The sequence below is a fragment of the Hyperolius riggenbachi genome, chromosome 7 (genome assembly GCF_040937935.1).
Source record: "Hyperolius riggenbachi isolate aHypRig1 chromosome 7, aHypRig1.pri, whole genome shotgun sequence".
Taxonomy (NCBI): domain Eukaryota; kingdom Metazoa; phylum Chordata; class Amphibia; order Anura; family Hyperoliidae; genus Hyperolius; species Hyperolius riggenbachi.
The window spans coordinates 189732362-189755851 of record NC_090652.1 but is presented as its reverse complement, the minus strand read 5'-3'; the positions used below and the strand labels follow the sequence as shown (position 1 = coordinate 189755851).

The window sequence follows — 23490 nt, the reverse complement described above, 5'->3', positions numbered from 1 at the left end:
GGAGAGGAAGGTTTAGTTTATTAGGCAGGTTGTTCACTAGGAAACATCTCAATCTCCCAGAATCAAAGATGGGTCATATTTCAATTGTTCTTGCAGACAAAGCAAGAGAGATATGAGCTGTAGACGTCATGGGAGGCAACAGTGACAGGTCAAAGTCTTCCTTACGTGTTAGTATTACTGGGCTGATGTAAAAGACCAAAAGCCACACATTACATGCAGATATTAGCTTGGTGTCTTCTCAAACATTTTTTTTTACTCAAAGCAGGTTGTGGTAGACCAATTTGTATTGGTTCATTTTCATCATGAAATACTCGGAGTGGTGAGAAGGAGGTAATATTTGTTGCCTAGTGTCAATCAATCTGAAGGGTAGAGAGAGACATGATTCTCAAGAGTATCGAGGATGGTTACAGTTTGTCCATGGCTAAACAGTTTTTTTTAAATCACATAATTCCATTCCGTTTTAGAACTCCAACAATAAAACTCCATCACATACTCTTCTATGGGTTACATAGTGCTGCCTTGGCTGATGCAGTGCATTGGTGAACATAATACATTTTGACTAATACTGAGATAAAGCATAAAGCCAATGCTTGTGGTTCACCTTGTAGCAGTGGGATTATTGAGATTTTTGTTAGCAAAGCTACGAGGCTTAAGGTAGGATTATAAGTGGCAGGAACTTTCAGAACTTCCTGACTATTGATCAGGCAATGGCATCTTTGGTTCAGGAGGTGATGTAGCCACTGAAGGTGTACAAGTCACAGTTTGAAAATGTCTTACAAGGTGTTTTTAGGCTCACTTAGCTTCCTAGAGAGATGCCTGGATATCAGAAACATTTTTGCACAGTTCTTTGGTGATTGTTGCTATTTTTATTGGTTCTATCTTGACTGCTATTAACTGTTGCAGTACAATTACAATACATTTAACACACTGTTAAATTTTACATCAGTGGTAGACATGAGCTCTTCCAGGGTACAAGTCTAAGTAGCCTCTGGTCTTTACATCAGAATCCTACAAGAGTTGATGTGCCATTACCCCTACTGGACAGTGGGCTGCTTTGCCACAAGTGATTGTCAGTTTGTTGCCCCTGAGACTGCCCCACCAGAGGCAGTGAGAGCAGACAAGTCCACAGTGGAGGATGACCCAGATGGCTAATGAGATTTGACCTGAGAGTTAGGATAATGAGTAGACTAGTGTGCAATAAAGTACTAGCTTAACCCAGGACAGGCAGCAACAAAGGTAGGGGCAATTATGCAGGCAGATGTTGACGAAGGTGGCAGGCTAAACAAGGTTAATATCAGGCAGAGGTCCATAACTAGGGCAAGGGATCAGATGAGGTCAGACATACTGGGTCAAAAAACTGAGGCAAACTTGAACACAAGGACTGACAACAAAAGCTGCTCAGAACTACCAGCATTGAGATATGTCAGACAGAGACTTAAATAAGTAGAGCCTTTAATGTAAATATTATGTGCATGTTTAAAATTTCCTGCATGAGCATGTAAGGTCTTACATGATGATACACTAATGTGACCACAACTGAACAAGGTTATAAGAGACAAGCTTAGGGTCATGCTGCGGTACACATGTATGTGAATGCATGGGTGCCTGTATCTAGTCATATGACAGCAAACTTATAATGACCATGTAAAAAATGATTCTGTTATAATTTAAGTAGGCCTCAGTTATTTGGACTTAGTTAGTCAAAAAGGCTTGAGGAGCAGACCTGCCCTTTAAGGAATTTTCTCTTAGAGAGAAAATCTGCAGTTCTGTCAGCAGATCTAGAACATACCAAGAAGCTGTTCTATGGACAAGGCCACAGGTCTCCCTGACCTGGGCATGTACGCCACTGGAACAATAAACAACAGCCATATTTACTAAATATCCACATTCCAGTAAGTAAAGGAAAGGTGACATTAAATATTAATCGAGTGGGTGGGTATTATGACACCACGATGGGGTTCATCCAATAGTCTGGTCTAGGGGATGGCGAATATGATGTCACGTTTAACTCTTTCCTAGTCGATATTAAAAACCTAGGTGGGCGCTCAGAGCTCACTCTGCTTCTGACTTTTCCACTAGATCTAAAGGCTGACTGGAACCTCTAAGTATTTTCACTATATGTGTAATCTGATATAATGTATGCTGTACATAGGTAGTCTAGTGTAACGTAGTTAGGAAGAAGGTACCTGATTGACTTCAGCAGGAAGTCTAATTAAGAAGCTTGTAACGCAACATGAAGATTAGCATGGCTAGGATATGATGAACTGTATCTATCTGTATTTCTGTTTCCTGAATAAACTCCGTAAACATTGAAGAAGCCTGAGAAAAGTCTATCTCCTGCTTGCTGTGGTGAGAGTCAAGTTATCTCACAGTCTGTGAGACGCAACTGTAAGAAGTTAATAGTGTCGAAGCAAGGTGATATAGAACAGGTTCTAACAATGGTGCCGATTAAACCCTGATTAAACACTGTCTAGCAGAACAAGCAGACAGTTTTCAAGATATTCCACAGCGACACAAGCAGATTAGACGCGGACTGGAAAGCTTATCAAGCTGATAAGTGGTGTGCGTGAGCCGGCGCACGGCTGCAATTCGAGGAAACCAGCGGCGAAACTCTTGGACATTAAACTTTGACTGCAAGTGCACAGCAGTAAATAGCCTAAACCGGATCGCAGGTGACTGGAACGCTCCGAGACCGGCTGGCAGCTGCCGCTGGATATCGATCCGCTGAGCCAGTGTGGGTACAGAGAGATGACGCTCAGGAGTTCCAGGGGTCCAATCAGTTTCGTGGAGAAGTTGCCAAAAGCTGGTCGAATTGGCAGGCGTACGAAGTCCGCTGATCAGGCATGTATGATTTACGTTGTTATATGGCATTATCTGTGTTGTGCAAGGAGTTGTTAATGTGTTCTGTGTTAATTGCAGCTTGGAGTCTGCGTATTTCCTTTTCTCCCGTGTGAGAAGGGGGGCATCTTCTGTGTGAAGCGTACGTAGTGCTGTTTTCAGAGTTTATGTGCTTTGATTTTGTCTTAGGATTCAATGTTCCTGTGTTGCTAGGGCTTACTTAGTGGGGAAATTTATATGTTAGTCTGTTCACAGGCATGGGTTCTGTTGCTGGACAGATGTTTTTTTTTTCTCTCTCTCTTCCCTTTGGTTTGTTAACAATTGTATGTTACGGTCTGACCAGTGTACTGATTCTGGGAGTGATGCCAGCGGTGTTTTAGTCTAGCGTAGAGCGCCCCGCAGAAGAGGAGGGGGGGCGGCTTTCGAGTAAGTAGATGGGGGAGAGAGGAGACGAGTAGACAGAAGAGGGAGTGTGAGACATTTGTAAGCCGTGAGGTTTAGCAGTGTGTTTTTTTTTCTCTCTGTCCGGAGTAAAAAGCGTAGAGAGTTAAGTAAGCTTCTCTCGTTCCAGTCAGTGCTGCTAACATGTTTTTATATGTATGCATACGTTTAGTGTTGTGTGGTCAGTTTAGGCTGCTAAATGTTCGTCTCAGAGGTAGTTTCTAGCTGGGATGGTAACAGTTAAAGTGGTTTAGAGTTATTCAGCGCGCTCTAGTAGTTCTGGGTTAAGTCTGGAATGTAGAGAGAGAGATTTTCACGTCACTGGGTGATACTAAGGCATATAGCATTTAGAATTGCAGCTGAGACACGAGGTTTTTTTAGTCCTTAGGTTTTTACGGACATCCAGGAATGTATGTGGCGGAATGCTGATTTTTTGCACTGTGTATAGATGCTGTGTAACTATGCATAACATGTTTGTTCTGTTGCTTTTGTTTCTCTCCTAATGTGTATAGGATTAAGGGGTTGCTACGGGAGATTGATAGCAGCCATCTTAGCTGGCAGTCCAGGACTCAAAATGGCGGCATAGGGGAGGGCCCGCCCCCGCCCCCAAGAGTCATGGCTCCAACATGTCATGGCAGGGGGGGAGGAGGGGCTGGGGGGATCCACGTCACGTCAGGCTGTGCTCGCGGCTCAGGGCAGAGCAGCTGATGGAAGGGAGGTAGGAATAATGAGACATTCTACTGAGTATCTCGGATCCCGAATATTTCCCCATAGCCTGGGTCCAGGGATAGGAATGCCAGAATACGTGCACCAAGCTATTGCTGTAAGACTAGCATGGTCACGGATAGGAAGTGTTTCCCGGCTAGGGGCAGGGAGACACGTAGCAGCGCAGATCAGGAAAGGGTCTGTGCTGAGTTGTTTATGGGATTATTCCTTTAAGTGGGGCACCTTAAGGGGAGGTGCAGCATGAGTTCCCAATAGAGGAAAGGGGGGACAGTGCATCAAGGGGGTGCCGGAGTTGGAAAAAAGGGAGTTGACCAATCCGGGTTTCCGTCGCCGCTGCTGCAGAGCGGTAACGTTTTTTTTCCGTTTTTTGTCGTGGACAGGGCCAGAGCTTGACTAAGAGGTCTATGCTGGGCTGGGGCTGTTTTTTTGTGCGTTTTTTTTCGTCCACTGATTGGTCACATATGTTTTTTCCAGCTCCTATCAATTGTAGCACAAAGAACAAGAACTGACTGCAGTTCATGGGGCAATTATACAAATGAAAGAATTGCCATTTACAGAGTGACAGTGTATCAGTACGGTGTTTGCCATATGATTACCTACCACGTGGGCATTCAGGGATCTGCATACAGGCATGTGACGCTGGTATGCGTAGCCCTGCACCCTGTGTAGTTTAAGTGCAAAGTGCTCCTTCCTACAGGGAGGCAGCCATTTTTTTTTTCAAGTCTGGGGGTAGTGGCACGGCAAACATTGATCAGAGGGTACAACACACAGAACTTCTAGCAGAGCTGGTATCGCAATGAAGTTCTAGATAAGTTAATGCGAAAATGAGTAAGAGCATTGCAGGCTCACCTGCAAAGCAGCAACAGGTGTGACATCCGTACTCTGTGCATGCGACGGCCGCGTATGTACAGATAGGGGGGATGTGGGAGGAGCCTGCAATGAGGTGAGAGCTTCCAAAGGTGAAGTCCGCGGGAGCATATTTTAAACAGGTAAGTACTGAGGATAGTACTTAGGTAGGGGAGAGAGGTTGTAACTCCAATCTACCAAAAAGAGTAAACAGAGTTCATGAGAACCTTAAAGCAACGAGATCAATTACGATATATATTGATCAATCTAAAGTGTACAGAGTACAAGCCGCAGGGCGAATCCCAAATCATTAATAAGAATTGATTTGTTTGTATTTCGATTTCAGGAGTTGGGCAATATGGAATCGAGACAGAGGCAGTGCTGGCAGCAAAGATGGAGATGTCAGTCGGATAAGCGAAAGGTTCCAGATGCCAATCTGAGTTTGGAGAACAGCGAGATTCCTGAGATTGGAAAGAGACTAAAAAGCGAGATTCCTGAGATTGGAAAGAGACTAAAAAGCGAGATTTCGGAGATCGGAAAGAGACTAACAAAACTGTCTGAGCAAAGCATAATGCAAAGTGCTAATGTTTTTTCTTTCCCAAGGAGGGGCTTTCCTAATGAAGAGTACCGTGCTGATGGTGATCCTAGGTTGCCATTTCGTCCTAGGAGAACGAGAGAACGAAGAGAGGATATTCTCATGAATAATAAGGGGTTAATGAGAATACAAGGCCCAAACATGTTGATGTTGGGTGACAGAGGTACTGATCCTTTCACACCTCCCTCCGCTTGGCACAGATGGACCAAGCAGGGATGGAGGAAAAGAGCACTTGTGCCAGGAGAAAACAAATTTCATGGCACAATGTGGGTGAAAGGTCTGAAGGGTCAGGTGTGCGGGCAGTGAGAATTGAATGGCAGTGTAAATCTGCTATTGAATGCCACACTCGATGCACCGATCCAAAGTTTGGTTAAAAGGTACATTGCAGTACAATTGGTACATGCAAAAGGTGGAGTGTGTGATTCAGGGGTACCTTGTCTTGGTTGTGCAGAGTGAGATGGTTCCAGATTGGAGAGGAACGAGCAGGAGGCGTCAATTCTCCTACCAGAGAGACGCAGGGGACAACATCACACTCTGGAACTGCCAACAGAGAGTGCCTCTGAAACAAACTATACACACGTAAAGGCTGGAAAGCCGAGGGTTGGTGGTTCTCGAAACAAGAAGTAAAAATCGAGATCAAGCCACATTTCCAGGTGACAAAGAGGGTGGGGAGAGCAGTCCCGGGGGAGGGAAAGCCAACACAGGGAACCCCATCCACACTACACGGGTCACAACAGGGGACGATATTACACAGTCCATATGCAGCCGCTTATCCTCATGCTAGTTGGGTAAGTGAAGAGGTACTCTTAATTGAAAGATTGCAGAGAGTACAGTCTTCCCGACCTCAGGTACATATTGTGCCTCAGGACATAAGGGGGGAAGCGGTCCAATCAGGACAGTTGGGGACATATTTTGTCAGGGAGATGCTAAAAGATCCTGTGCAACTGAGATTGGACAAGGGGAGGTATATCGATTTTCTGGAGAAGGATCTTTTGCATGGCAGCTTCGAGATGTTTGGGTGAACAAATGGAAACGGTGCAACATTCCTTTAGGCACCGCCACTTCCTTAGTTCCCACCTCAACACATGTCTTACACCAGGACCTGAGAGGTCAACCTTTTTTGGTGCTAGACGGGGAGGTGAAACCAGTAGAGTTGTCCTCATGCGGGCAATTCTTGCAGAAGTACCTGTGTTTGCCGGGGCAAGTCAAATGTAGTGGAGAAGCCTGCGGGCTCAATAACACAGAATGAGAGGCTACCATTCAAAAGATCCACCCTGAAGCCAAACCGATAGTTCCGGTGGCTGAAGGAAAGGTTTGTTTTTTTAACATAAGGTCTAATGATACATTCAAGGTATATTCTCATAATTGTTCCGATAAGGGGGATTCTCCAAGGGGAACATATTGTGTGAGCGGAGATCCCATATGGATCCAGTCATCCAGGTTTGATGACGTTAGTTCTCAAATTGTTAAGAGAACACTAAAGGTCAAAGTTTCACGGGTAGTTCCCGTCCTGAAAGAGAACACGACATGGGACAAAGGGGAACAGGTTTTGACCCAAGACGACCACATTTTGTTACAAAGGTTAAACAAACAGTACACTAAGTTAGAGGTAAGATTTCACCATGATCCAGGTGATCTTAACGAGGTAGAACACAAAAATAAGCAGGTGAGTTCCAGTCTGACCTGGTGGAAAAGGTTTCCGGCGATGTTCCAGGGACACTCGGACTGGGTCTCTGCAGTTCAAAAGTTCTTTCTACACCCACTGGTCGTCTGGATGGGGATGACAACTTTAGGCATCATTATCCAGGTGAGGTTGTGTGTCAAATTACGCAAAACAAATTAACCTGGTCAAGAGATTGGTGCCTCATAAACAATCTCATGAACCAATATTTTCAAATTAAGGGATATACAGGGTTACGGGTATAGGTTTAGTAGTACCGGTGATGGAGCTGATTGTATAAAGGCGCTCTTTTAGAAGACACCTGGCACTGTTCCATTGAGTAACAAATACACGAGTTTCACTTTTCTGTGGTCATGCAAGTTTGTGAGTGATACGCAAGTGACGCAAATGCTGAGCATGTGGTCTAGAGGGACTTAGAAGTAGGGCCTCCCCAGAGAGCCTGGTTACAGGAAGACCAAGAGGTCATGCTCTCTCTCTTCCAGGGATAACCGCCTAGAGCAGAGAAGTTGTGTGAGCACGAACTTGGAAAAGTGAAACATAAAGAAAGAAACCAGGTACTGGTAGGTTCAGAAGCTGGGATCTGCGGGTCAAGCCTTTTTTAGGGGGGATTGTTATAATTTAAGTAGGCCTCAGTTATTTGGACTGAGTTAGTCAAAAAGGCTTGAGGAGCAGACCTGCCCTTTAAGGGATTTTCTCTTCGAGAGAAAATCTGCAGTTCTGTCAGCAGAACTAGAACATACCAAGAAGCTGTTCTATGGACAAGGCTACAGGTCTCCCTGACCTGGGCATGTACGCCACTGGAACAATAAACATCAGCCATATTTACTAAATATCCACATTCCAGTAAGTAAAGGAAAGGTGACATTAAATATTAATCGAGTGGGTGGGTATTATGACACCACGATGGGGCTCATCCAATAGTCTGGTCTAGGGGATGGCGAATATGATGTCACGTTTAACTCTTTCCTAGTCGGTATTAAAAACCTAGGTGGGCGCTCAGAGCTCACTCTGCTTCTGACTTTCCCACTAGATCTAAAGGCTGACTGGAACCTCTAAGTATTTTCACTCTATGTGTAATCTGATATAATGTATGCTGTACATAGGTAGTCTAGTGTAACGTAGTTAGGAAGAAGGTACCTGATTGACTTCAGCAGGAAGTCTAATCAAGAAGCTTGTAACGCAACATGAAGATTGGCATGGCTAGGATATGATGAACTGTATCTATCTGTATTTCTGTTTCCTGAATAAACTCCGTAACCATTGAAGAAGCCTGAGAGAAGTCTATCTCCTGCTTGCTGTGGTGAGTGTCAAGTTATCTCACAGTCTGTGAGACGCAACTGTAAGAAGTTAATGGTGTCGAAGCAAGGTGATATAGAACAGGTTCTAACAGATTCTAGGACTACCATCTTAAACAGGCAAAGTCTTGAAGCACTGTAACTGCAATGCAAGCAATTATAACATTTCACAATCCTGGTATCATATTGAGAATAGTGGCACATAAACACTAATATTTATTCTACTGGTAAATCATAAAATCTCTTAGGCCATATGTCCATGAATCCATGTGTTTTTATAAATTAAATGTCTGTTTGTTAAAAAATAAAATACATATTAGAGTCTTATTATTATTATTTAGAATTTACAATCAAAGGATTTGGTTACATACAATATTGTACTGTGGGAATCCTTACCTGGGGTCCTGGTTTGCCGTCAGATCCAGGACTACCAGGACTTCCAGTAGTACCCTACAATGTAGATCAAGAAAAAATGTTTTTTTTTTAGCTGGGTAATAACATTCACTACATATTGGCAATAACAGAGATTAGGGTTTAGCAAATATTCTTTGACCGACAATATAATTTACTATGACTAAAGGTCATACACTGTTCGATTTGTCATCAGATCGACCAACAGATAGATCCCTCTCTGATCAAATCTGATCAGAGACGGATCGTATGGCTGCCTTTACTGCAAACACATTGTGAATCGATTTCAGCATGAAACCGATCACAATCTGTGAAGCTGCCGCTGCCGCCGCCCCCCGCCAGCTATACATTACCTGATCCGGCCGGCGCGAGTCCCCCGGTCTCCGCTGTCTTCTTCTCCGCTCTGGGCTCCAGGGCTGGAGCCGAGCGTGGAGAAGTGACAGCGGAGAGAGTGGGGACTCGCGCCCGCCGGATCAGGTAATGTATTGCCGCTAGCGTCGGTCGTCGAGCATTCGAACGCCGCTATCGACGCACTCCCGACCCGCCGGCGATTGAGGGAAATCTTCCGCACAGACAGATTGGCGGGAACGATCGATTTCGGATGGAAATCGATCGTTCTGTCAGCGTTTGCGCAACGATTTCACAGCAGATTCGATCCCATTCGATCCTGAAAATCGTTAGGTGTATGGGCCCCTTAAGTTAGAATAGAATGAACGTTAGATATTAAGTCACAATATACATTTTAACAAATCCCAAATTATTCCCAAAAAGTCTAAACACGGAATGTACAGCTTTTTCCATCCAGTAAAATGTTTTATCCTCTACATTGACATAAATGTTCACTTATACATTTTTAAAGTGAAAATTGTTTTTTTGGGGGGTACTTTCAGCAAAGCATTATATATTGCAATAATTATTGGCAATCACTTTATTTACGTCTATGTGGATATAAGTCATTACAGAGTGTTTTAATTTTGAATAAACAAACTCTGCGTATCTGTGGTACTGCAGCCAACTTAATCTGACAAGCTTTGTTGAAGCATTCTTATATTGGATAAAGTTTGCATCATCATTTGTTGCTTCTGCTTATTTCTTTAGTCAAACATCATTATTTTTCATTTTTTTTTTTGTTTATTGATATTTTGTATTAATTAGAAGTTAATTTCATATCTAACCGCCACAATAGCAATGAGACACATACAATCCAAATCATACACACCTCTACTTTATTATTATTTAGAATTTATATAGCACCAACATCTACAGATTATAGATCAGCAAAACAAGCTTTTTTGATAGCAGACTCCACTCCGATCATGCTTGCTTCACTCTGCACAGTAAATACTCAAAAAGAGGGAATTAGAAAAAACATAGCGTAATCCAGTCCAGAATATTTACTCCAACCACAACACCTTATGAAAACAGTGCTACACTATACACCCAGTGCCCCCACCATATGAAATGAGCAAAATGCAAGCTCACCAAATATCGTTGCTGACCATGATCAGCTTTCAGTGCTTATTAGTTGCTATTGTTCAAATGCAGCCAGGTATATTCATTCCCATGGAGCATGCCTATTAGAAACTCAGAAACATACCGTCCATTGCGTAATACCATTTATTGTAAAAAGTAAAACTACAGTAGTGCACTCGCATCTCATAAAATCACATGTGCATATCAATAAAAGTACAGGACGTCCTCACCACTGCATCTCCTTCCAATGTGAGAAAGTCTGGGAATAGTTCCAACAATTTCTTAAAGTAAGTGTCCCTGGTGCAGAATATTTGGGGCAGTGCAGTAGGAAGTGGCTTTCATCCGCAAGGGTTTTCTGCTCACAGTGTTGGCATAGTTTCTCCTCCCTGGGTTTATACATCTGTCTGTGTCTCCCAGACTCTATTTCGAGGTTGTGAGCAGGCACCTATCTAATCTATACTGCAGGCTGGCACCTATCTAATCTATACTGCAGGCACCTATCTAATCTATACTGCGGGGCACCTACCTATCTAATATATACTGCGGGGCACCTACCTATCTAATCTATACTGCAGGCACCTATCTAATCTATACTGCGGGGCACCTACCTATCTCATATATACTTGTAACGATTGGTGATAGCTCAGATGATAAGGTGATCAGTACTTTATTAAATTGTAACAAAACAGGTGATTGGTGCATATATTGCAGGAGTACTCCAAAGTGATAGCGCTTAGTGGTAGGGACTATCACTAAACTGAGAAAGGTCGTACAGGCAGAGTCGGTAACAGGTGAGTCAAATATCGGTACAAAATCGTCAGGCAAATACGAGTCGAGGTCGGGCCTTGGTCGGCAGCAATCAGATAGGCAGAGTACAGAATCGGAAGGCAGAAGGATAGTCAAAAGTTCAAGCAAGGTTCATACACAAAGAGAAATACAATGATATTGAATACTACTTTTAAAGTACTATCAAAATCCAGATCTATGTGTGAATCCCTGGGGTCCTGCCGGATCAAACACACTGGGAACTGACTAAGGTCTGAGCGCTAGCACCGAAGTATTCGCAACAACAGACAAGGAACAACTGACATCTCCAAACTTAAATACATCCAGCACATTCAAACAGCCCGCCCAGAGGGCTGGAACCAGTAGAAGTGTGTGATTGGCAGGCTGGTGTCAGCTGACCGCAGGATCAGCTGACCCGTCTCCTCAGGTTATAAAGGTCCTGCTGCCCATTGCGCGAGCGTGCAGACCTTATGTGATGTGCAGGAGAGAGCCCCGTGCGCCCCGACTCTGGCAAGGATGGCCGAGAGGAGACGACGTCAGAATCCGTGACGTCAGATGTGGAAGCAGCTCCTGCGCTGCAGTCCGCAACGGAGGTAAGACCGCTGCCGCTGACATTACCCCCCCCCCTGAGGCGTGGCCTCCGGACACGCCCCCTATGATTTCTCAGGATGTAACAAATGAAAATCTCGTTTCAACTCCTCAGCATGAAGACGATGGGCAGGCACCCACGATCTCTCCTCAGGACCATACCCTCTCCAGTGAACCAAATACTGCACAGAGTTCCGCACCCTGCGAGAATCCAGAATCTGCTCAATGGCATATTCAGGCTCTCCATTGATCACAACAGGGGGGGGAGAGAGGAGTCCACATGCACGGCTGGCTTTAATAATGAAACGTGAAAATACTTCACACCTCTCATACTGGAAGGAAGGGCCACCCTATATGTGACCTCATTAATCTTTTCAGAAATAGGGTATGGACCAATATATCTCAGACCCAGTTTTACCGAGGGATGTCTCAAGGTGATGTGACGAGTGGAGACCCACACCATATCACCAGGTGCAAAATTCCACTCAGGAGAACGCTTCTTGTCGGCTTGCCTTTTTTGACTCTCAAAAGCTTTCTTCAAATTAGCTTTCACCAGGGCCTAAATCCTTTTTAAAGAGTCTTGCCATCCATCCAATGCAGGGAAGGGAGAGGCACTCACAGGCAAAGGAGAGAACTTAGGCGACCTTCCATTGACTATCTGGAAAGGCGAAAAGCCTGAGGAAGCATTCCTGAGATTATTTTGAGCAAATTCCGCGAATGGAAGGAATTTTGCCCACTCATGTTGAGCATCTGCCACATAGCAACGGATGAATTGCTCAAGGGACTGATTTATCCTCTCCATTTGCCCATTAGTCTGTGGGTGATAACCTGAGGAGGACAAAGTTAGTCCCATGTGTTGGCAGAAAGCTCGCCAAAACTTAGACACGAATTGAACTCCCCTGTCTGAGACCACATTTTCTGGGATGCCATGCAGGCGGAAAATGTGCGTGACAAAAAGTTCAGCCAGTTCCTGAGCAGACGGGAGTCCCTTTAATGGTATGAAATGAGCCATTTTACTAAAGCGACCAGTGACCCTACCTCTGAAGGAAAGACTGTCATATGGTTGGAGTTCACCCACAAAATCCATGGAAAGATTCGTCCATGGTTCCTCAGGTACTGGCAGTGATTGAAGAGTCCCAGCAGGAGGTTGTCTAGAGGGCTTACTTCGAGCACACACGCTACAAGACAACACAAACTCTCTACAGTCATTCCCCAATGAAGGCCACCATACAGATCGGGACAACAAGTCTTGAGTCCTGGTTAAGCCAGGATGTCCTGCATTTTTATGGCAATGAAACAACTGCATTATTTGATAACGCAAATGCAGGGGAACAAAGAGAAGACCGTCAGGTTTCCCTTCAGGACTATCCTGCTGATATGGTTTCAAGGTGACCATCAGATCTTCCACGGGTTAAGTGACTGCCAAGACGACAGAATCGGGCAGAATGTTTTTAGGGAGTGAGGGCTGCACTGACTCAGGTTCGAAACACCGGGACAAAGCGTCAGCCTTGACGTTTTTGTTACCAGGCTTGTAGGTAATTACAAATTTAAAACAAGAGAAAAAGAGGGCCCATCGGGCCTGCCTAAGATTGAGTCTCTTGGCCCCCTCGATGTATTCAAAATTTTTGTGATCTGTGTACACCGTGATCACATGTTCCGCTCCCTCCAATCAATGGTGCCACTCCTCAAATGCCAGCTTGATAGCTAATAACTCCCTATTCCCAATGTCATAATTCCTCTCAGCTGGAGAGAACTTGCGGGAAAAGAAAGCACATGGATGCAGGCGTCTCTGATGTCCCGAGTACTGAGACAGATCAGCCCCCACTCCTACCTCTGAGGCGTCCACCTCCACAATAAAGGGACACATCACATCCACATGACGGAGAATGGGAGCGGTACAGAAGAGTTTTTTCAATTGGCTAAACTCCAAACAGGCTTCTTCTGACCAGTTGCAAGTATCAGCTCCCTTCTTAGTCAAATTGGTGAGAGGTGCCACTACTGAGGAGAATCCTTTTATGAATTTCCTTTAGTAGTTAGCAAAACCAAGAAAACGTTGAAGGGCTTTTAAACCAGAGGGCTGAGGCCATTCCAACACTGCCGAGACTTTTTTAGGGTCCATAGAAAGACCATTAACAGAAATGATATACCATAAGAAAGGTATTTCTAAAACCTCAAATAAACATTTTTCAAGTTTTGCATATAAACTGTTTTGCCTCAATTTTTTCAGAACAAATTTTACATGACCTCTGTGCTCTTGAAGGTTTTTAGAAAAAATCAAAATGTCGTCTAAACAAACAACTACAAAACGACCTAGTACTTCCCTGAAAACCTCATTTCCGCAGTCCGCAGAGGAGGTAAGACTGCTGCCGCTGACAATACTGTGGGGCACCTACCTAATCTATACTGCGGGGGAACCTACCTATCTAATATATACTGTGGGGCACCTACCTATCTAATCTATACTGCAGGCACCTATTTAACCTGTACTGCAAGTCACCTACCTATCTAATCTGTACTACAGGCACCTATCTAATTTATACTGCGGGGTACCTACCTAACTAATCTATACTGCAGGCACCTATAATGTATACTGCAGGGTACCTACCTATCTAATCTGTACTGCAGGGCACCTACCTATCTAACCTATACTGCAGGCACCTATCTAATCTATACTGCAGGGCCAGTGGCGTACCTAGGGCATTTGACACCCGGTGCTAGGTATTGAAAGACACCCCCCCACCCACGGTAAACCACCTGCGGCGCGCAAAGCGCGCCGCGGCAAAATAATGGGCGTGGCTATGACCGGATGGGGCGGAGATAATTTAAAAGTGCACCCAAGTTTTAGTCAACCTTTCTCCAGAAAATTCCCATCATTGCGCAGCTTTTTTCCAGAAAATACACAAAATGTCAGAAGCTTTCAACATAAAATACACGTAATGCGAGAACATTTCACCAGACATTACACGTTATGTGAGCAGATTTCACAAGAAAATACATTCAATCATGTCGGCAGATTTGACCAGAAAAAAAATCATTCAATCTTGCGGTAGATTTGACAAGAACATACACAATGTCAGAACCAGATTTCACCACAAAATACACAATATCGGTAGTTAAACTGACCACAAAATACACAATGACGGTAGTTAAACTGACCACAAAATACACAATGACGGTAGTTAAACTGACCACAAAATACACAACGATGGTAGTTAAACTGACCACAAACTACACAATGTCGGCAGTTAATCTGACCACAAAATACACAATGTCGCTAGCAGATCTGACCACAAAATACACAATATCGGTAGCAGATTTGAGTGTTGGCAAGCTGATAGCCTGGTGGGTAGGTGGTGAAGGGTGAGCAGCCCGATTGCCTAGTGGGTAGGTGGGAAGCCTGCTGGGTAGCAGTGGTGGGTAGGGGGGCAGCAGTGGTGGGTAGGTGGGCAGCCTGCTGGGTAGCCTGGTGGGTAGGTGGGCAGCAGTGGTGGGTAGCATGGTGGGTAGGGGGGCAGCAGTGGTGGGTAGGTGGCCAGCCTGCTGGGTAGCCTGGTGGGTAGGTGGGCAGCCTGCTGGGTAGCAGTGGTGGGTAGGTGGGCAGCAGTGGTGGGTAGGTGGGCAGCCTGCTGGGTAGCCTGGTGGGTAGGTGGGCAGCAGTGGTGGGTATGTGGGCAGCAGTGGTGGGTAGGTGGGTAGCAGTAGTGCGTAGGTGGGCAGCAGTGGTGGGTAGCCTTGTGGGTAGGTGGGCAGCCTGCTGGGTAGCCTGGTGGGTAGGTGGGCAGCAGTGGTGGGTAGCAGTGGTGGGTAGGTGGGCAGCAGTGGTGGGTAGGTGGGCAGCAGTGGTGGGTAGCCTGCTGGGTAGCCTGGTGGGTAGGTGGGCAGCAGTGGTGGGCAGCAGTGGTGGGTAGGTGGGCAGCAGCGGTGGGTAGGTGGGCAGCAGTGGTGGGTAGCCTGGTGGGTAGCAGCGGTGGGTAGGTGGGCAGCAGTGGTGGGTAGGTGGGCAGCAGTGGTGGGTAGCCTGCTGGGTAGCCTGGTGGGTAGGTGGGCAGCAGTGGTGGGTAGGTGGGCAGCAGCAGTGGGTAGATGGGTAGCCTGCTGGGTAGCCTGGTAGGTAGGTGGGCAGCAGTGGTGGGTAGGTGGGCAGCCTGCTGGGTAGCCTGGTGGGTAGGTGGGCAGCCTGCTGGGTAGCAGTGGTGGGTAGGTGGGCAGCAGTGGTGGGTAGGTGGGCAGCCTGCTGGGTAGCCTGGTGGGTAGGTGGGCAGCAGTGGTGGGTAGGTGGGCAGCAGTGGTGGGTAGGTGGGTAGCAGTGGTGCGTAGGTGGGCAGCAGTGGTGGGTAGCCTGGTGGGTAGGTGGGTAGCCTGGTGGGTAGGTGGGCAGCAGTGGTGGGTAGCAGTGGTGGGTAGGTGGGCAGCAGTGGTGGGTAGGTGGGCAGCAGTGGTGGGTAGCCTGCTGGGTAGCCTGGTGCGTAGGTGGGCAGCAGTGGTGGGCAGCAGTGGTGGATAGGTGGGCAGCAGCGGTGGGTAGGTGGGCAGCAGTGGTGGGTAGCCTGGTGGGTAGGTGGGCAGCCTGCTGGGTAGCCTGGTGGGTAGGTGGGCAGCAGTGGTGGGTAGCAGTGGTGGGTAGGTGGGCAGCAGTGGTGGGTAGGTGGGCAGCAGTGGTGGGTAGCCTGCTGGGTAGCCTGGTGCGTAGGTGGGCAGCAGTGGTGGGCAGCAGTGGTGAATAGGTGGGCAGCAGCGGTGGGTAGGTGGGCAGCAGTGGTGGGTAGCCTGGTGGATAGGTGGGCAGCAGCGGTGGGTAGGTGGGCAGCAGTGGTGGGTAGGTGGGCAGCAGTGGTGGGTAGCCTGCTGGGTAGCCTGGTGGGTAGGTGGGCAGCAGTGGTGGGTAGGTGGGCAGCAGCAGTGGGTAGGTGGGCAGCCTGCTGGGTAGCCTGGTGGGTAGGTGGGCAGCAGTGGTGGGTAGGTGGGCAGCCTGCTGGGTAGCCTGGTGGGTAGGTGGGCAGCCTGCTGGGTAGCAGTGGTGGGTAGGTGGGCAGCAGTGGTGGGTAGGTGGGCAGCCTGCTGGGTAGCCTGGTGGGTGGGTAGGTGGGCAGCAGTGGTGGGCATGTGGGCAGCCTGCTGGGTAGCCTGGTGGGTAGGTGGGCAGCAGTGGTGGGTAGGTGGGCAGCAGTGGTGGTTAGGTGGGCAGCAGTGGTGCGTAGGTGAATAGCAGTGGTGCGTAGGTGGGCAGCAGTGGTGGGTAGCCTGGTGGGTAGGTGGGCAGCAGTGGTAGGTAGCAGTGGTGGGTAGGTGGGCAGCAGTGGTGCGTAGGTGGGTAGCAGTGGTGGGTAGGTGGGCAGCAGTGGTGGGTAGCCTGGTGGGTAGGTGGGCAGCCTGCTGGGTAGCCTGGTGGGTAGGTGGGCAGCAGTGGTGGGTAGCAGTGGTGGGTAGGTGGGCAGCAGTGGTGGGTAGGTGGGCAGCAGTGGTGGGTAGTGTGACGCCGGGCGACGCCCAGTCGTCCGAGGATTCGCGGCCGATTGTCCGATCGCAACCGTGATCGGAAAACTGACATTCTTTATTTTTAAAATAGAAGTTTTTCCTTCCTGCCTTCCCCCCCCTTTTTTGCCATGAGGGCTGAATGGGCCTGCGTTAGCATATGGCTAAAGCAACCTGGTTTAGCAAGAAATCCTGTTAAGGCTCCCGGAAAAGCTCTGGTGACACTAATGTGCTAATTGGGCAGAGCTGAAATACCAACAGAGTCTATTCAACAGGGGAAGCTAGCACATCATGAGGTCTATTGACACCTACATTCCTCCCAGTCTTGACGGCACCGACTAGACTGAGTATGGAATGCATGGTGTTGATAACTTTGTCACATTTTGCAAATACCATCCATGGGAGGAATATGAAAATTACATAATTTTGTTTCCCTAATTCTGTAGAATATGGTGATACTAGACATAGCCAGGTAACCCGAGCAGGGGCTGAGATATGAATAATGGGGTCCCCGTGCGCCCCAAATATTGCAAGTTTGATGTCCTATGAACGTGTATTCTCAGCCCAATCTGAATATGAAATCGGTTTGCATGTGCGACAAAACCCCGGCGGGGTATGAAATTGGACATATTTTGTGGATGGCTGGAAGTTCCTCCCCTGAGAACTCACTGCCTGACACGCCCCTGGGCTGAGCTTGAGACTCCGCCCAGAAATGTCAGTGCTCAAAACTGATTGCATGAGGACCCCCAGGCAATTCCCCCACTTTCCATCATACCGAAAAGACTGCCACTGCTTGGGGAAATAGCAGTGGCCATCTTGCAGGCGGAGCAACGGCCATGTGGTTCGGCCATATTGCGAACTAACTGCAACAAAGGAACTTTGTCTTTTCCCGAACGGACTTTCCACAGAATCATAAGTATTCGTTCTTTTTATCCCTTTTTCTTTTATGTACTGTGTTATCACTGTCTCTCATCGTTTAATTGTTCACGATTGTCTGTATATATTAATTATTTATATTGTAACAAATAAAGGCTTTTTAAAAGGTCTTTACCTCTCAGTAAAACCTTCTATTCAGTATACACAGACGAGACCTAAACTTCCGAAGGGACGCTACTGTTTTGATAGATAGATAGGAATTGCACAGTTTTAACCGGTTGTTTGTTTCACAGGTCTATAGCCAGTTAGCAGTTTTCTCTGGGCTGATAGAAAACAGAGATGGTGGCAAATCTACCCCTGGGTTGGAGTAAAAGTGTATTTTCGTAACCTCACAGGCTCCCTACTGCGTCGTGACGCTCAAACTCCGCCAATTCTACGCAGATTGCGTCCATAGCTCTCAATCTGTGTGCTAGAATCGGATCGGACGGTTTTGCGTGTTCACGGCCAGTGGGGCTCTTGTGACAGGTAGCCTGCTGGGTAGCCTGGTGGGTAGGTGGGCAGCAGTGGTGGGCAGCAGTGGTGGGTAGGTGGGCAGCAGTGGTGGGTAGGTGGGCAACAGCGGTGGGTAGGTGGGCAGCAGCGGTGGGTAGCCTGCTGGGTAGCCTGGTGGGTAGGTGGGCAGCAGCGGTGGGTAGGTGGCCAGCAGTGGTGGGTAGGTGGGCAGCAGTGGTGGGTAGCCTGCTGGGTAGCCTGGTGGGAAGGTGGGTAGCCTGCTGGGTAGCCTGCTGGGTAGGTGGGCAGCAGTGGTGGGTAGGTAGGCAGCAGCGGTGGGTAGGTGGGCAGCAGTGGTGGGTAGGTGGGGTGGGTAGGTGGCCAGCAGCGGTGGGTAGGTGGGCACTGCTGCTGGTGGGTAGCCTGGTGGGTAGGTGGGCAGCAGTGGTGGGTAGGTGGGGTGGGTAGGTGGCCAGCAGCGGTGGGTAGGTGGGCACTACTGCTGGTGGGTAGCCTGGTGGGTAGGTGGGCAGCAGCGGTGGGTAGGTGGGCAGCAGCGGTGGGTGGCCGGTGCACCTGTAAAAGAAAAAAAAAACATTCACTTACCTGCATATGAAACCTCTCTTCCGAATCCCAGGCAGCCTCTCTCTCCACAGCTCCTCTTCTTGAATGTCCCGCGCCGTCTCCTGCTGCGTCATCAGTGCAGGGCTACGGGAAGATGGCCGCCGAAGCCCGCACTGGAGACAAAAATAGACGGCAAGATGGCGTCGGCGGCCATCTTGCCGTCTATTTTTGTCTCCAGTGCGGGCTTCGGCGGCCATCTTCCCGTAGCCCTGCTCGGGTAAACTGAGGGCGGCTATCAGCCGCCCTGTCAGTGCCCGTTGCCGGCGCCCGTGGAGGGGAAGCGCCGAAGGAGGGGACCCAGGTGAGGGAGATGTGGGGGGTATTTCCCCCCTCCCCGCCGACGCTGCCACCCCTCCTTCAGCGCTGCTTCCCCTCCTGTGTCATCAAGGCTTCTGGGGAGGCCTTGATGACACCCCCCCTGGAGATGACACCCGGAGCGGAGCGCTCCTGGCCGCCCCATGGTAGGGACGCCACTGTGCAGGGCACCTACCTAATCTATACTGCGGGGCACCTACCTAATCTAACCTATACTGGAGGCACCTACCTATCTAACCTATACAGAGTGTGCGTGTGTTTACACGGCGCGTGCGCGTGTATCCACAGCATATGTCTCTAGGCCCCGCATATGACACTCACCCCAGGCCCCCGCGTACTCTAAGGCCACCTCTGACTGCAGTAATCAGTAGTAAGCTAACACAGTACTACTCTAACAACTACTAGCACTGCAGTACTAACTACACAATAACACAGTAATCCTATTCCCTAACCTATACTGTAGCTAAGGCTAATAGCAGGCCTGCAGCAGCAGGCAGTGGCCTGCACACACACGGGACCTATAGCAGCTGCTGCAGCACACAGTCTGACTGTCACTGACTGAAATCACAAAATTACACAAGCTAGCTAACTAAAAAGCAATAAAAGAGTGGTATAGTACAGGTGTTGATGTGCAAAAACGCTACAGTATACAGCACTTGCTTAGCCAACAGCATTGGAGATGTCTCAGTGAGCAGTCACAGCAAGGACGATTTTCTCATCATGGCTCCTGCTTTATATACAGGAGGGGCTGGCCAGGGTTCCCCTCTGTGATTGGTTGCTAGGGCTTTGGCTGGGAGCCCTCTGATTGGCTCAATGAGGTCTTGGAGCCCTCTGATTGGCTCAGTGACGTCATCTTGGTAATGCTACCCGGATTCGGATATCCACCCAGATATCCGAATTCCTATTCGGATACCGCTGCGAATCCGGATACCGCATTCCGGATTTGGCCAGCTATCCTGTATCCGGATCCGAGGTCGCATAGCTGAAAAAGATTATCTGGGTAGTTTGGATATCCGAAATCCGGATGACCATCACTGGTCACTGACCCTCTCTCCTCTGATCCTCTCTCTTCCTTAACCTCCCTAGCGTTCTGGACGAGCTAGGCTCGTCCAGAGACGCCGGAGGTCACCACTCAGGCCCTGCTGGGCCGATTTGAAAATTTTTTAAACACGCAGCAAGCACATTGCTTGCTGCGTGCCTTACCCGATTGCCACCGCCCACCGCCGATCCGCCGCGATACAGCGCCCCCCCCAGCCGAGACCCCGTGCGCTGCCTGGCCAATCAGTGCCAGGCAGCGCTGAGGGGTGGATCGAGTCTCCCTGTGACGTCACGACGTAGCCGACGTCGATGACGTCACGACGTGCGTCACCATGGCGACGGGGGAAGCCCTCCAGTAAATCCCATGAGAACGGGATTTCCGGACGGGCCATTGCGCCGGCGGCTATCGAAGGGCAGGGAGGGATGCCGCAGGGAGGGGGGAATCATGTAGCTGGCGCTAGGCTAGCTACATGAAAAATAAAAAAAAATGTGCAAAAAACGTTCCCGCGGCCGCAGGGCCGTGGAAATCAGAACGCCAGGCAGGTTAAGACACATCTCAGGCATATTATCATATTTTTCCAAATTCTCGCTATACAAAGTGAATGAGACCAAATCATCCTTATTGGGCATAAACATCCCTAAAAACTTAAAGGCAATATCACAAAATTTCCCTTTTCCATGGGCAAAAAAGTGTCTCCTATCTCGGTATCCAAATCCCATCCTCCCCGAAAGAAATCTATGAAAATAATTTCCCACACCTACTAAAAGAAGTATCAAAAGACTCACACCGTATAGCCCCCTTCGAATTCTCCATCTCGGGCAAAATTGCAGCTTATACAATGGCAATTTTTCCAAAGATCTTGTACTACTTCAGAACCTTAATGCTAAGAAAATGTCTTTCAATATATCAAATAGTACTGGTGAACAGTTTCCCATTAAGGAATTTATCACTTGTACTAGCACACATGTGGTGTACGTAATATGGTGCCCGTGTGGCCTTCAATACATTGGACGTACGAAGAGAATGTTGAAATCAAGGTTGAATGAACATGTAAACAACATTAAAAAAGGGTTTCTAAGCCATAGCCTATCAAGGCATTTTAAGGAGAAACATGGCTCTGATGCTTCCCTTATGCAGTTTTCAGCGTTGCAAAAATTGACCACCAAATGGAGGGGTTGCAATAAAATTAGGGAGATTTCAAAATTAGAGACCAAATGGAGCTATTTGATGTGGATCTGGACCTGAATTGTTTTATTGCAAATGATTAGATGGGCAAGGTGGACCATAGGTCACCTTGCTTTGGTTTTACGAGAATTATAGGTTAAGGGGGTTGGAGTATATGGTATGTGGGGTGGTAAAAAGGATTTGGGTAGTTGTCTAGGATTTGGGATATATTGGGGTCATTACAGAGGATATATGTGTGCGGCTATCAAGTTGTTGTGGTAGTATGTATGTCTAGAGGTGATTCACACACCTAGGATTCCTGGGTACATGGGTTTTTTTTGAGTAGTGCGCTTAAGGATTCGATTTATATTGTTGAATTCATGGGCACATTATGATGATAGGATAGGCAGAGGGACTTTGGTGGGGATTATCTTAGTTATCACGGACATGGACAATTTCTCTATATATAATTGAATAATAAAATAAAAGGGGGTTCTTGAGGGGTTTGCCCCTATGGGTTACGTCTGCTACAGGTGTGCGTGGATATACCAACTTATGGGGAGGAGGGTAGTGGTATTGGGAATAGGTTGCCCTGTTGATACCTGTGAGTTTGTTTATCTATACTGGTTTGTACAGTAGGGATGTATAGACATAAAAATGTACTAAGTATAGAGATTATTATGCACAAGGGGTGGTAATGTATCTGCATTATTTAATACTTATGCACTGGGTTACGTAGTAAGGACTATGACTAATGGGTAACGAATGGGGTGAGGTAAATTGGATTTTATGGAATATCATGTATTTAGATGACGTATGGAGTTAGGATGTTGTATGTATGTATGTAAACTATATGGGAGTCGGGTCACCTGTTATGAGTAATGTTACGGTATGCCCAATTTTTGCTGGCCATTTTGTCTAATTTTAAGGTGAGACCTGAGATGTGTTATGCTTAAATATGTTTTTAAATATAAGGGCAGCAGTGAGGAGATAGTAAGTATGTGCGGAGGGCTGTATCTTTTGTCAGATACAGCTGCACGCATCATTCTGAGCTGCCTATATACTACAAAAAAATGGGCGCCGCTACTAGGAAGTTTTTTGCATATGCGTACTTCTGGCATATGCAGAGGTTTAAAGCGTCTTCATTCGGCCACGGAGGCAAGCCTCTGATGAGTCATATGACGAAACCGGTAGGGCGTGGCCTCGTGGCAAGTGTGGAGACGCTAGAACGGCGGCAGTGAGGGCGTCCTGCTGCTTTTATTTACATGCGCATGATCTTTCTTTTAAATGTGAGTGCACTACTATTTTATAAGTGTTTTAATAAACGGAATTACGCTATGATACTTTGTATCTGAGTTTATGAAGGAAAAATCCATTAACCCTTCGCACACTCACATGCAAATGTTCAAACAAATGCATTCACAGATTCACTCATCCAGGCACAACTGTTATCCCTACAGCTAAATTAAAAGCCAGGGTTTTAGTTCACAGAAGAATGCATTCTTATGCTTAGTCACCTATACTGCGCAGAAGTACCCAGGTAAACATAGGTGTCCTAACTCTGGCCCTGTAACATGCATAGTGCAGACATGCAAACACATTCATTGCATCAAACCTATCAATGGATTAAGAGCACACATCCTAACTTCCTCTCCTGGGAAAGACTGAGAATGCATTCTTCTGTGAACTAAAACCCTGGCTTTTAATTTAGCTGTAGGGATAACAGTTGTGCCTGGATGAGTGAATCTGTGAATGCATTTGTTTGAACATTTGCATGTGAGTGTGCGAAGGGTTAATGGATTTTTGCTGTTTTCTAGCCACACCCCCC

General features: G+C 47.4%; 1 protein-coding gene across 1 annotated transcript in view; it reads right to left on the bottom strand.

Moving 5' to 3' along the window:
- COL3A1 (collagen type III alpha 1 chain) overlaps nucleotides 1–23490 on the bottom strand; it is a 2242195-nt gene that overhangs the window by 1179614 nt on the left and 1039091 nt on the right. Inside the window, exon 23 of the mRNA XM_068244947.1 lies at nucleotides 8819–8872. Within this exon, the coding sequence (XP_068101048.1) occupies nucleotides 8819–8872 (54 nt within the window). The remainder of the gene's footprint in view (nucleotides 1–8818; nucleotides 8873–23490) is intronic.